General features: G+C 47.2%; 1 protein-coding gene across 2 annotated transcripts in view; it reads right to left on the bottom strand.

Annotated features, from left to right (window-relative positions):
* The window catches only part of KLHL12 (kelch like family member 12), a 22,189-nt gene extending 8,507 nt beyond the window's left edge, over nucleotides 1-13,682 (bottom strand). The window contains exons 1-6 of one of the 2 annotated variants that reach the window (XM_011367289.2): nucleotides 13,425-13,682; nucleotides 9,682-9,835; nucleotides 9,375-9,461; nucleotides 6,357-6,574; nucleotides 3,354-3,503; nucleotides 2,048-2,162 (exon numbers count right to left, since the gene is read on the bottom strand). In XM_011367289.2, coding sequence (XP_011365591.1) covers nucleotides 2,048-2,162; nucleotides 3,354-3,503; nucleotides 6,357-6,574; nucleotides 9,375-9,461; nucleotides 9,682-9,835; nucleotides 13,425-13,619 — 919 coding nt within the window. In that variant the 5' untranslated portion in view covers nucleotides 13,620-13,682. The remainder of the gene's footprint in view (nucleotides 1-2,047; nucleotides 2,163-3,353; nucleotides 3,504-6,356; nucleotides 6,575-9,374; nucleotides 9,462-9,681; nucleotides 9,836-13,424) is intronic. The other variant, XM_011367290.2, reaches the window with a different exon arrangement.
* Nucleotides 13,683-15,143: the final 1,461 nt, after the last annotated feature.

A 15,143-nucleotide genomic window follows, 5' to 3' on the forward strand; every position in this document is an offset into this window, starting at 1 on the left:
GACGCTCCACGCGGCTGCGACCACTCCCCACGCGATCACGCCCCGACGCCCCCACGCGCCCGCGACCACGCCCCGACGCTCCTCGGCTCCATCAACCACTCACTCCCCTGCGGATGAGATTCAGGTCGTGGTCCTTCCTTCTGGCAATGTTAGCATCTTCTGTGAACATTCTCACACGCGGCTTTACTTGAATGTGACTACTTCCATAAAACATGTTATTTCTATGTAGATCCCCAGAGGTGGGGCACAAAGGGCGTAATGTGTCACATCTCACTTCATGTCCAGGCCTGCTGGCTGGCGGCGCCTACCCTACTGTCCACTCACCCTCCCCGCCCTCTGTGCCGCCTGCACATCTCAATCTTTACCAGGTTCCTGTTCTTTTTCTTATTATGTGGATCCTTTTAATATCAAAAATATTAACCTTGTGTCATATATATTGAATATATTTTCTCCCAGTCCAAGTCTTTTGACTTTGTCTTTTGCCATCAATTGGGGGAAAAAAAAAAGAGGCAGTCACCTAACCTTGAAAGGTTCTAGGCTTTCATTTTAGTTGAAAAGGTCCCTCCCGGGGTGGGGGGTGAGAAGCCGGACTTGTGCTGTGACGGGTCCGATTGTCAGTAATGTAAGGTGAAGGGCCCTGGGCACTGGCTGCTCGACAATGTGAGTGTGTTTAACACTACTACACTGTGCATTTAAAAATGATTAAGCTGGTAAATTTTAACAATTAAAAATAGAAAACAGGCTCCCACCTAGAAGTTATGTATTTTCCTATAATTTCTCCTAATTTTATCACGGTTTTTCACCCTTAGTCCTTCAATCTATCTCGTGCTGTGTATCTTTGTACATAGTACGTGTTACAGACCACGTTTTATCACCTAGTAGAACAGTGTCACATACTACTTCTTTAAGAGTTCTCTTAAAAAAAATAGTAATATCTCTAAATGATGGGATTATGGATGACTTTTATTTTTTGCTTCTCTGTTTCTAGAACTTCTACATTGACATATAGTACTTACACCGTTAGAAAATGCAGGGAATAAATCATCATTCTACTTAAATCTAGCAGTGAACAGCTTAATTATCAATTAGCACCTTAGCTTTCACACACTGTAGCCAGGCTCCTGAAGCAGCGGAACAGGGAGGACAGGAATGGAAGAGTATCTGATACCACGTAGTGCCAGCTACGCCAGGCATCTCTCACAGTGAGCGTATAACCGCGACCGCAGGCTCAGGTAAAGGGAAACCTTGCCCAGAGTCACACGACCAGTCATTGGTGGGACTGGGGCTTGAACCTAGGTCTGTTTGCTAAAATAATAGCTAACATATGTAGCACTCACCATGTGTCAAGCACTGTTCTAAGCCTTTTACATGAATTACCTCGACCACTCTTCATAATGACCTTTGAGGTAGGACCTATGCTGACCCCGTTTTATAGATGAGGCAGTCGAGGCAGAGAGGTCAGGTCTCCTGGCAAAGTCAGTATGCCCAGTAGGTGGGAAACGGGGGCCTGCACCCACGGTCCGGTTCAGAGCCTAGGCTCTCACCACTGCGTGCCGCTGCCCAAACACCTGTGCCCTCAGCCATGCTGAGCCTGGACTTCACAGTACACTGCTGCTTCTCTCCTTCTTTTCATCCAGAATGGAAAACACACAGGGAGAACGGGAGAGGTGGGTGGGACCATACCACTTACTACGTGGCATTTGAAATAATTTCCAATTCACAGATTCCAAATATATTGAAATAAAATTACAAACTTAGAGTGCATAATACTTGACAACTTTCAAAGTGCTTTCACACACCCCATCTCATTCAATCCTCCAGAGAGACATAAAATAGGGAAGTATGCTTGGTTTATAGGGGACGAAGCTCAGATGGCAAAGTGATTTATCTGAGATGACACAATTAATAAAAGATTAAAAACAGATCTGAAACGAGGTTTTTTTTTTTCTTTTTTTTTTTTTCCCAGAATGTTCTTTTTAACTATGTCATGACACCTGGCGAGGGGAAGTTGAAAAATGTCCCCTCTTGTGCCCAGAGGCCAGCTTACCTAGACGAGCCCGCGTCCTGGGTCCTTGCATCTGACTTCGCAGTTCAGGCCTCAGATGGAACTTCTTTGCCTCATCGACGAGGTCCCTGCACTGCAAACTGCAGCGAATGAAGGGCTGGAACAGAGCAGACAGCAAGGTGGGCCACCGGGGCCACCTCCAACGTTACAGGTGTGAGCGGCACACTCATGATTGAGCTGCAGTTCACTTCTTAATACGGAAACCCAGGACGGCTGCTGGTGATAACCATGCAGGATTAAAAACGTTTTGGAACAAACTGTATGTTACCTGGTTCGAAAGTCAAACGCTCTAAGGTGTACACTGGGAGCATCCCCACCCAGGGTGGCACTGACAATAACCGCTCTTCTCTGTACACCCTCCGGTGACTAAACGAAGGCAAGCACGTCACAACTAACACCACTTTTAAGAGCAACCAAAAGGCTTGTTATTTCCAGGGACGACAGAAGAGGCCAGGCTTGTCTGAGGCTGCTTTCCTGAGGCTCACGGCACTGTCGCACTGCCTGGCAGACCGCCGCACTGCTGACCTCCCGTCTCCCCGGATGCACCCTGCACCGTCCCCGCGCTGCGCAGGGCCGAGCCTGGTGCCCGTGAACTGCCACAGCGCTCCCGCACCTCGGGCCCCCCCACCGCAGGCAGCTGGTGCCTTTGGGGTCTCGGTGCCGAGTCTGTCTCGAGAGTCCAGGTCAGCGGCATCCGGGTGAGTTGTGAGGGAGAAATCACGAGGGAGGAAGAGTGAGAGGGGAGCCTGGCCGTTCTCATGTGGACAGCCGGAACCTGTGTTTGTAGGGAACTCTCAAAGAGACGTGGGCTGGTCAGAAGGCGACGCTCGCTGACCTGGGCCTGACCCATGTGTCACAAGCCAACGTCCCCCAAGATATGGTCCAGGTAGGCCAGGCGATGCGAAAAATAAAGTTATATTGGAGAAATTCTTTTGTAAATAAACTAAAATGCATCAACCAACTTTCACCTTAGCTTCGCCAGAGACCAAAAATAAAGAAACCTGATAGCAAAGTACCTTTTTCAGGGCAATTTGAAATAATTTGTTTAATGAAGAAGGGGACAAAATTTATCACCCGATGTTGCTTATGTAAAACAAAAAGTCAACAAAGCAGAACGTTAAATTAAACCACAGATTTTCATCTGTGTCAGCAGCTGACTCGCCAAGCAGTGGCCGGGAGACTCCCTAGCGCCACCCTCCTTGGCACTCCCTGGAGAGGGCGGCCAGCAGCCCTGTGCCTGCAGAAGCAAGCTGGGGACAAGGTCCTGGACCCTGTGGCGGCGCCTCACCTCGGCGTCCACCACGTCGGTGATGTAGCGGGGCGTCAGCAGGGGCATGCGGACGTACTGCAGCAGCTCAGGCAGGCACTCCTCCCGCTCTTTCCCCGCGTGCTTCACCCAGGTGAGGACGGCCTCGAACACCGGCTCTTCAGAGTCCACCTGCGAAGGCACAGTCACACGTCCCAGGCCTCTGCTTCTCCAGTGGTCTCACACCCACGACACGTAGCCATACTTGCTTCTCCTGCCTGGTCCCCACCCCCAGTCACCACGGTTTCCCATCTTCCAGGGACAGCTGGGTTCTCAGGAAAACAATCTCTTCCAACATGACTCACCAAGACCGGGAGGAAAATTATAATCAAATGGGGTAAAATATCGAAGATAGATCGTGCCTAATAAACCATCAGTCACAGGCTGGTTTTCACTTGAGAATTTTTCCCATTTTGCAACTTTTTTCTGGTCTCTTCTGAAATTTTCAGGGAGCGGGGGGAGAAACTGTTGTCCTGTTCAAAACTGACTCTTAAAATCACTTTTGTGTGTCCGAGATGAGTGATGACCGCCAGGCCTGCCCCTACCACCCGCTCGAGCCTGTGGGGCTGGAACCTCTGTACGTCATTCAAGGCATCATCCATGGGCACCTGAGCAACCGCGGGGTACGAGGCCTCCTGCTACTTGAGGTAACGGGCCTGACAGTCACTCAGGGAGCTCAGGTCTAAGCTCATGCAGGACAGAGCGTAACCCTGTGACACCTCTGAACAGCGCTGGGCGCAACGACACCAAGGACCTTCCACGGAGACACACCAGGGCGCAGGTCCTGCGTCCTTCCCGCCAGCCCAGTGGATCTGTCCCGAGACGCCGTCCCGCGTGTGACTGCACCCGGGCAACGAAACCACCTGTGACCGCTTTCTAAGAAGTGGAAACACGGAAAACGCTTTGAGGGGTTCACCGACCGAGTGCCGGGAACCAGAGACAGCGGCTCATTCGCTGGTGTGCGTGTCACACGTGGGCACCTCCACGTGGGAGAGAAGACCAGTGGAGAAAGGAGCATGTGGCCATGCCACACCACACAGGAGGCAGCCTACGAGGCAGAAAACTGGGGTTTCCTAACCTCGACTGAGGGGTGCAGGGATGGCCTCCCTGCAGAAGCGGCAGTTTCCAATCTGGTGGCGGAGCAGCAGTTAGCGGGGGACAGTGGGGAGAGTCCTCCAAGGCAGAGCACGGCACACCCCCGGGGCCGCACTGTCCCACATGGGGCCACCAGCCACGAGCGGCCACATTCACACAAGGTAAAACCAGCGTCACAGCTCGGCTTCTGAGCCACACCGGCCACGTCTCGGGCGCACAACTGCTCCGGGTGGCTAGTGAGCTAAACGGCGCACTCAGGTCCTCCCGTCCAACGGCCCGGCCCTGTCCTACACAAAGAGCTGGCAGCAAGGGAAATGACAGAAGGCTGGTGCAGTGCAGCGCGGGAGGGAGGGAGAAAAGTGACAGATCAAGCTGGAGAAGTAAACAAGGACCAGACCGCATCACTCTAAGAGCACCTGGATACCACGAAGACGCCCCATGCAGGCTGGCGGTCTGATCGCATCCATGCTGGTACACTCCCCTGGGGAGCACGGGTGGGACAGTGGACAAGGACTGAGAGCTGCGAGGCACTTGGAGGCTCCTCTGGCACTCTAGGCAAACGGTGGCGGTGCACAGACTATGACAGTGGTGCCAGAAACCTACATGCCCTTTGCATGGGAAGCCGAACCAACCCAGCCTGACGGATTCCACGCAGGGAGTGCAGAGCGCTGCCTGGGATTGTCTTAAATTTTTTTTTCAAGAATGACAGGCTGATCGTTTTAAATAGCTAACTGCACGCTAGATTACGACACATTCTAGGTTTAAATCAGACACGTCAATTTAAAATGGGATTTTTCAATCCTTGATCTTACTGAAAACAGAATAAACTAGAATTGCAAAAGGACAGCTAAATCAAGAGGGGAAAACCCCAACATTCGTGCTTTACTGGGGAGAAATTTTTCACAGAGAATTCTTTCAATATGTCAGGCACTGACGCTCTTACTCAGCGCTCAGAACAGCCCTGGGGACTCAGCACCAGTTACCTACATTTTAAGGGAGAGGAGACTAGAGGTTGGGTGGCACATGCCACACAGCCAGAGGCAACCTCCATCTGCTTCCAAAGCCCTCGCTGATCCAACCAACATGCTGTGCTGCTTCCCACTGGTTCAAGTGCTATTGTCTTACATAACAGGAAGCGTGAGTTAGCAATGGAGAGTCAGACATCTGGTTCCTATTTCACGCTAGTCTATGAAAAGGAAAAAAAGGTGTCATTCGCTGTCTTCCTAGACAGATGCAACCATACAACGGCGTTCTCAAACTGTTTCTTCTCAGCTTCTGAATAAAAAAATAGGTTAGTATTTGCTCGACCTGTTCCCAAGTCTGTAGATCTGAAACATAAGACTTCTGCGAGCGCCCCTGACTTGCTCAGTTGGAAACAGACTAGCCCGGAGACCAAGTCAGACTAGTGGTTGAGGGAAGAGCCTGGACCAGGCTGCCCAGATCTGAGTCCTGGCTCTACCACTTACTGGCTGTGTCTGATGGCTGACCTCGAAGCCTGTTTCCTCCGCTGAAAGATGGAGCTGCTTTGGAGAATAAGATTAAAAACCGCCAAGAACGGTGCAATTAGAATGGCAGATGTCAAAAGATGATTGTAAAATGAGCGGATGGGTAACAGAAAAATCTGGTTCCCTTCCAATTCATGCTTAATCTGCACCGTGCTGAACAGCAATTCTTACCCTCTAGGCTCATACACTTTAGCAAGGAAGGTGGCGAACTCCCGCCCAAACACATGCAAATCAGCCTGGCATGTGATTCAGGGCCGTTGAAAGGGGCCTGTGGAGCCTGCGTGGGTGCACGCCTGAGAAGCCCGGCCACAGGCGCAGGTGCCTCCACCAGCCACTCCGGACGTCCTGGCCCGGCCCGAAACGCTGCGGGGCAGCTGGCGCGCACCTGAATCTCGTCGCACTTGATGAGCTTCTCCACCTCGCCCTGGCTCAGCAGGATGAACTCCTCGTGCTGCACCACCTCCGGAAAGTGCTTCTGGCTGAACACCTCCGCCGCCTGCATGAGGTCAGCACAGCCGTGCGTCTCGGCGAAGTCCCGGATGCCCAAGCAGTTGGATGGGTCCAGCTGGCTGTCCAGGAACTCGCAGCAGGCCTGCTTCACACCTGCGGTGACACAGACGGCGACACTCAGGGCGCCCGGCCAGGCGTGCACCATGCATAGCATCTCCTCGACATAGGCCGACACCCAAAATCAGACGAGAAATCACCTTTTTATTTGCTTTTTAATCTCCACTGCGTCTATCTGGGTCTACAGGCACGCGCACGTGTGTTTGAGTAAAAGACAGAGAATTTTATTTTTGGCTTGTGTTAACTTCAACAGAAGTAAATATGCATGAGGCTCACTGGTAAACATGAAGAAAATACAGTTTTTGACAGCGAGATAGGTTCATAGTGAAAATGCTTTGACCAGTTATCGTTTCTGATATTTGAGATGATACACCATGGAGTACCGTACAAAATGTTTCATTTTGGACTTTCAGATATATCTTTCAAATAGATCTATCTACCACAACCTCACCACTAGAGCCTACGTTACGAAGAAAGCAAATCTACGTTAAATGCTGTCAAACACACTGGCCAAGAAGCATAAACAGCTTTGTCGCAACCTTTTGCCTGGGGATACCCTATGCGGTCTTCCTGCCGCTTAACTCGTGTTTAGAACGAAAGGTTAATTTTAAGACTAATACAAGAGATTAGGACACTGACATGCACAGAGGAAAGACCATGTGAAGACACCAGGAAAGGATGACCATCTATAAGCCAAGGAGAGGGGCCCTCAGAACCAACCAACCCTGCCAACACCTTGATTTCAGACTTGTAGCTTTCAGATCTGTGAGGAATGAAATTTCTGTTCTTTAAGCCACTTAGACTGTGGCGCTTCGTTGTGGAAGCCGTGGCAAACTAACGCAAGTACAGTCTCAACACCTGGCTGATAAATACGACATGGCCCCAGACTCCAAAGTGCTCCGAGTCTAGCCACTTGTCACAATCCTCCGGAGACACTTTTCTCCAGGGAGGGAGCAGTATAATTGTGAATGAGGCCATGCCTAAATCGAGAATTCTGGAACTGCCTGCAAGGATGGAGCTGGATACCAGGCCAAGGCCAAGTGGATCGTAAAGGTGGCCACACCACAACAAAGCATCAGGAGGGGTGCCAAGTCACAGAACTGCAAGCAAAACAGGGAGGAGTTGTGCTGGATGAGAAACAAGCCAAATGATCCAGTCAAGAAGAAGGGCCAGGTCACAGAGGCAAAGGATAAAAGGCAAAGCCCAAAGGCACAGGGCAACAGGAAAGGGTCAATAGGACTGCTTTCTGGGTCCGGAGCCCACCTGAGACCCACTTGGCAGTAACGTCCAGTTTTAGAAAACGTAAACTGACTTCCCTTTCATGCCTCTTTATCTGAGTAAAACCACTGCATTCAAATTAAATTCTGACATCCCACCAAAACATGGTTGAGTGATAGACCGATCATAGCTGTGTCATGTTGGGTTCCCTGGGAACAAAGGCTGAGAGGAAGATTCTGGAACACAGTAGTTTTTAATTTTAATAGCAGAAAGAATAAATCTCCCCTTATTTTCTACTTTTTCAAAAACATTTTTGGCCATTTTGCATATTTCGTTTTCTTATATACATTCTTAAATCATTATTCTCAATTTAAAAAGAAAGCCTGTTGTATTTGATTGAAATTGCATGAAATTTATACAGTTAATTGAAAAAGATTAACGGTTTTATTACGTTAAGACTTTTAATCCAGGAGCATGGTATATCTCTATATTTATGCGGTTTTTTCATGTCCCTCAAAATTCACAGCTCTCTAAAATAAATCTTATACTTTCTGTTAAAAAAAAAAAAAAAGACTACTACAAGACATTCTGATAGTAGCAACAGCAAACAGCCTTGCAGCACACTCGAGTGACAGCTTCTTCTGTAAAGTGAAGAAAAATGACAAGGCTGCAGAGTGGAAGTCTTTTGTGCCACATTGTTATATTTACTTATGAAATACTTCTAAATGACCACAGGAAAGTGCGCATTTCTTTAACAAAAAATGTCAGGTCTAATATCCCATGTACTGATTAACAAAATATATTTATATCTTCCTAAGGACATCTGAAGTGTTAAGCAACCGACCGTTTTTTGTTGTTTTTTAACTTTTATAGGAGTTTATGTGAGCTTAACTGATGACACAGGCTGGGAAGCCGGGTCTCAAATGCTCCTGAGATTAGAAATCTCATGCTTAAGAAATTCGGATCCCATTTCTGTGCCTGGTACGATGTGCCCTCCACAACAGCTTCTGCTTCAGCGTCAAAGCAAGTGCAGCCAGACCGCTACTTCCCAAACTCCGGCACGCCGCCTATAAAACTCTTGGGACTTAAGCTATAAAACCAATTACAACACAGCACTATGTACCTAATTTTTACTCTACACGAAGATTTACTCCATAAGGAATACAAACGTTTAACCACTATGCTGTATAACTGAAACTAGTATAATGTTGAATGTCAACTGTAATTGAAAAAAAATTGTTTTAATTTACTAGAAGACTCCAGTGAAGAAAAAAACAGGATACTAGCAACAAGCTCATATTTCTCTAACTGAAAAGTTCAGAGTATAAATTTAATTTTACAGCTGTGCAGTAATACAGGAGCTTCACAGCTTCAACCATGTAATTAAAACCGAAAATGTTCAATCATCTGTACAGAAAAACTGGAAATAATAGAAAATAATCATTGGCAGTTAAGAAAGACAGACTGGGAGGTGGAAGGGGAACCGCTCTGCTCCCGTGAGAACTTCTACTTTCATTTTTGTGTGGCAATTAAAATTTTAATACATAATTTACATGGTTCAAAAAATTAAAGGTACAAAAGGCCTTACCCCAAAGAGCCCCCTGGCCTTCCTACCCACCTGGCGTCTGGTCCCTTCCATGGGGGCAATGGACAGCGCCAGTTTCTTGTTTCCTCGTGGGGCTGTTTCCATGTATTATTTCCTCCTCTGTTTTTTAAAACACAGAACTGGTGTAAATGTTCTGTTCTGAAGAACCCAACACTCACATCTGGAGAGGTCCCTTTCTACCGTGACTGAAATCTGACCTTCCGTGCCTGGGTGGACACACGATTGCCGTCTGTCTCCACGACCCCGTGAGTAAGGTGGCCGTTCATGTGAGCATGTGCAGGCCACCTTGGCCTGACCGATGCAACTGCAGCATCTGTACCTTTCAGCTGAAGCAGACAGGCTGCAGGGAGCAGCTCCTGCACATTCTCCACGGTCACGTGCACCGTCTCCGTGTACACGAAGTCCAGCAGGATCTCCATGGTCGCAGCGGTCAGACCTTGGATGTCCACGTACGGTTTCCCCTTCTCTGAGAGCTGGAGATTCAAAGGGCATGAGTTATAGCTCCACAAGGTCAAAGCAGCATCTCCTGTCCAAGAACCTGAATGGACATTAATAACACTAATTGAATACGCATCTTTTTAAAAATTATGAGGTATTCTGTTTGATTTGTATAAAGCAAACATGGCACGTAGTTGAAGCTGTTCGAACGGGGGAGGAACAGTATGTAACCCAGGAGCATGCAGTGCGGCAGCGCCCCCCGGAATACCAACCCGACCCGCGAATCGTCTGAAACACCGCTTTCGTAGTAAACATGGCTATATCACTGAGTAGAATGCAGCGGTTCCACAAACACACCCACAGTGTCCCTGAGCTTTTAAGGTAAAGCGTGAAATTTCAAAGACATTTCACGTTCGGAGAGGACCCTGCAAGATTCTCCAGTACTGTCTCATCTGTCCTTAGACGACATTTGGTAATGATGAAAAGATACATGCAGGTCACCTTAAGGGCCGTCTGCTGTGACACTGAACACGACCGAGTTGTCTGATCCTTCTGCAAGGCAGTGGGATGTTTCCACTTTGGGATTACTGAGTTGTGGTGGGATGTTTAGGCCATGGTACGCTGTTGGAGGTGTGCTTCATGAGGCTGGTTAATCACAGGAAACTAGCTCAGGTGAAAACCCTCAAGTTTATAGGACAGTAAACTATCTGAGAAACTGATTACCTTAGGAAAATTTTACTAGATCATAGAAATTCAGATTACTCACAAAACTCCAGGGTACTTCTACTCTGAACTAAATGTCTTTATCGGCTTTGATCCCTACATAGGCCCAGAATAGTCAAAAAGCATTCGCTCCGAAGACCAAGACCAAAACCAGTCCCCAACACTAAAGTCACTAGTGCACTATTTTTGGAAAATATATTTTTTAAATTTATTTAGTTTCAAGTATACAGTACATTGGTTAGCTATAGGGTTCATAAAACTATCCCTCCAATTGCTCCCTCCCTCCCCTGACCCTCCACCTAGCCAACATATTAATGCTGACTGCATTCCCTATGCCGTGCTCCCCCTCCCCGTGACCATCTATCAACTAGTAATTGGTACTTCTTTAACCCTTCGCCACATTTTCGCTGCCCCCAACCTCCCTCCCCTCTGTCCATCACCAAATTGTCCACTATATTTGTGAGTCTGTTTTTGATTAGTTTGTTCTTTTTGTTCCTTAGATTCTGCATATAAGTGAAACCATATGGTATTTATCTTTGTCTGTCTGACTTATTTCACTCAGCATGATAACCTCTAGGTCCATCCATGCAAATGGTAGGATTTCATGTTTTTTAATGGCCGAGGAGAAAATATTTTATTAGCATGTAACAGTATAAGATTTATAATCAGAGACATATAAGAACACTTATTCCAGAAGTTTCTTATTCAATAAACTATATTCACATCCACCAAATAGCTTAAATATGGAAACTTCACTGAGATAACTTAGAGCAATGACGGATCATCTCACATTTATATCCGCTTTACAAGTTTTCAGAGAGGTTCCGATTCACTATTACTTCATCTGATTCTCGCAGCAACCTGGTAAGATAGTCAGGTCTGATACTGTTGCCACTCAGGACATAAAGGACCTAAGGTTCAAAGAAGTCATGTGACCTAACCAGTGAGAGAGAGAAAACTTGCTTGGGCCTCACTCTTGTGGTCTTTCAAATGGACCACGCTGAGGAGCATTTCAAGGCTGGAAGAGAACAATGAAATCATCTGGTTGAATCACTTTATTTACAGATCATCCGGTGAAGTTACACGGTTGCCAGGCTCATATAGAATTCCTAAGAGAATCAAGCCCAGAATCCAGGTCTCTGGATGCTCACCTTTATATTAATTCTCTTAAAAATAAAGACAAAACCATCTGGTATTTTCGTGCCCAATGTTAGATTATTTTATTTTTTTAAAAAAGACCATAATCACTGATAAGAAAAAAATAAGAAATCTTTTTCATAACTCCATATTAAAGTCTGAATGTGGAGAGAGTGAAGACCAATGTTTTCTTCAGGCTGACAAAGAGGCTTGCACAGCAGTGCTGAGCAGGCAGTAGTTCTAGGCCATTAGTTTCCTGCTCAGCAGCTGCTGGGTGACACACTCCCTACCCACTTGACAGCCAACTCCTGATGCGCCTGGGCAGACACCATAGGGGACAGTAGAGGATGGGGATCTGTAACGTTATATTACACAGGACCATTTAGAGCTAGCTTGCATTAGCTGGAAGCATCTGTCACGTTTCCATGTTTCTCCTACCAACTATGTGACTGCACACTGGCTCTTACTAGCAAACAGTTTTGGCTTTAAAACTGGATTCTGGAAAACAAAAATCCATATTTCAGAGGCTGAGGAAGTGCGGTAGTTAAAAATCGTTTGGGCTTTAGAGTCAGAAAAGTTAAGATTAAATCCCACCTCTACCATTTACAAGCCATGTGACTTTGGGCAAGCCATCCACTATCTGAGATATGAAAACGAGAACCACTGCTTCGTTCGGACAACGAGCGGTAACATCTAGCCCTAGGGCGGTGAACGAGCTCAGCAACCCGCTAACACGGCACCTGGCCCATAAGAGGCGGTTACTGTCATTGTCATGGCACTACCTCTCCTCTGCAGACCCAGCAGCAACGCTAAGGTGATGGGACTAACTAAAGAAAATAAAGAAAATAGTGGTGGTTAAAAAGGTTTTTTAAAAAATGTTCCCATCATGAAACATTCCAGGCATATGTGTAAGTGTAGATAATTGATATAATAAACACTGGTGTCCTCGTCACTCAAGCTTAATAAAAGCCAAGATAACTTATTTAAAAATTAAAAATCCGAGTTGAGATCTTGAAAAACGAAAAAGTCACAGTGCTCATGCACAGACTGCTCTATGACCCTGAGGTCATGGAGACCCAGCCAGACTGACCGCCCGATCCGTCCGAGCGGCCCCCCGCCGTCCCCGTGACCCACTACGCCCCGCTCCGCAGGACGTTGGTACACCTCCTTAATAGTCGCTGATGGCGACGGCGCAGTCAGCCTCCTTCTTTGGTCTCTCGTGTCTGGGGAATTTTCCCGACAGTGCTCTCCTGCTCAGCTCTCTGAAAGCACCTCCTAATGTGTTCAATACCTTTCCTTCACTCGTGTTTCGCCAATTACTAAGGCAGCCTTAATACTGTGAGCCTGCCTTTTCTCTCGTCAGGCCAGCTTTCCCTGATCCCCTCTGCTAACTGCTTATACTCCAGAGACAGCATCTCTTCCCAGTCGGACTCCACTTGGCTGTACAGTCACTCACGGTCCTCTTCCTCCCTCCCGAAATTACTCTGGAATCTACACTGGTAGAATGAATCCTGATTTTCTTTACCTATTGTAAGGAGAGATGGGATGAGGACTGAACCCCACGCCTGTCCTTCCCTCCTATCACCCTAGCGTTCACTTTAAAACATTAAACTCTAGCAAGAGAAAAACAGGAAAACATTTAAAAAACAGCAAGTAAAACCCAACGTCAGAGCCTGCCCATGTACCCCATGCTTCAGAAACTCACTGTCACATCCAAGTGCACGATCTGGTTCCGGGAGCGGGCGACAGGCTTCCGTGTCTTACCTCGCTGGTGAACATGGCGCAGAAGTAATCGCTGCAGGCCGCCAGCACGATCCGATGGGCCGGGAAGTCCTTCTGCTCCACTCTCAGCGTCACGTCACAGAGGGTGTTGCTCTTCCTGAGGGAGTTCATGGAATTGAGGATGGACTTAGCATGAGTGTTCGTCATGATGTCCTTGGGGGCCATAATGCCTCCCATCAGGCGATACGGAGAAAGAATGGAAGGGGTCCTTGGACTCTGCCAATACGAGAAGAAAAAACAATCAGTACATCTGAAGGACTGGGGACAAGGAACAGTTCTGATTAGCTTTACAGCTTAAGGAGGCTTCCTCAGAACCACCCACCAAGTAGAGGGCACCCCTCTTCCCTCTTCCCGGCATCAGCCCCACAATGCAGCAAATCCAAGTGAAATGATCTCATCTCCTCTGAATTGTGTGATCACTGAGTGCCCCTACCACTTGACATTTAATATAATCAGTACCAAATGGTATTGTAAATAGGAACTATACACGTCCTGCATATCTTCAGAAGACTGTCTCAAATTATAAAATAATGAAACATAAAATTTCTAAAAGGCATGTATCGCTATTATTTAATATCCATAAGAGATTAAATGGGTTAAGTATTTAGAAGGTGGGGATCCTGTTTCATATGCTTTTTCTATCCGAACAGGTGTACACCAAATGTGCAGTAAATGAATGCAAAAGAAAAATGTGCATTCAACTTAGAGCAGTAAAAGCCAGTCAATGAAAATAAGCTTTTTTCTAAAGTATGCAAAGAATTATTTATGATGACTTCGAAACATATCTAGATTCCTCTTAAAATGAAACTCCAGATGAAGACCCAGTATCTACACTGAATGGAAGCCATGCAAGCTGTCCGGACTGTCACTTGATTAAGCTACGGAAGCTCTTCCTATTCCACGTTACTAGTAAGTGCCCATCAACATTGGCAAATCAATACTTGCAGTAATTCTATACTGAAAAAAAGAACCTTATTAGGATAGAAACTTATCGAAACTCCACTACTCATTTTACTGCCACAGTCACTTAAATGAACTGTTACAGATTACACATCAAAAAAATCAGTGTAAGAAGTATTTTCTTGATTATCGACAGGCTTTGTCGCACTATTTTTTCCTTCAGTGACAAGTTCTGGGGGATGAAATGAGTGGGGTAGTTATTAAGAGTCAAACTTATTCGGAATTCAAAATTTTCTGAAATTATCCAAGAAAAAAAAAATGAAACCAGGGTCTTCGAGAGTCCAAAACTCACAACCATAATTTTGGACTAGTAAAAACATCCTAAATTCTCATCTCGTCCTGTTTACAGTTCGCTTATCACTCTGTGGGCACTCTGGATAATCCCTCGAACTTTGCAAGATCCGTTTCACAGAAAAGGAGATGAGTCATCAAAGCATATGATGTTTTTCAAAAACATTTTCCTGAAGTCAACTTAATTGCAAGTGCGGAGCCGCAGAAAGGTCTGAACGAACGCCCACTGCCTGTGAAGACCTCCCGAGGGCCCCGCGGGGCTCGGAACGACTGGGGCGCTATCCCTGCGAGCTGACATAACCCTCACGCGGCGTCGGGGTCTCGGACCTTCCTGCGCCCCGCTGCCGAGGTGCTCCGTCCTACGGCCTCCGAGAGCACCTGGCAGACGCCGGAAGCGGCGACGCGTCGCGGAACCGCGGAGCCCCGGTGCCAGACGGGGAAGGGGCCCCG

The sequence above is a fragment of the Pteropus vampyrus genome, unplaced genomic scaffold (assembly GCF_000151845.1).
Source record: "Pteropus vampyrus isolate Shadow unplaced genomic scaffold, Pvam_2.0 Scaffold131, whole genome shotgun sequence".
Taxonomy (NCBI): domain Eukaryota; kingdom Metazoa; phylum Chordata; class Mammalia; order Chiroptera; family Pteropodidae; genus Pteropus; species Pteropus vampyrus.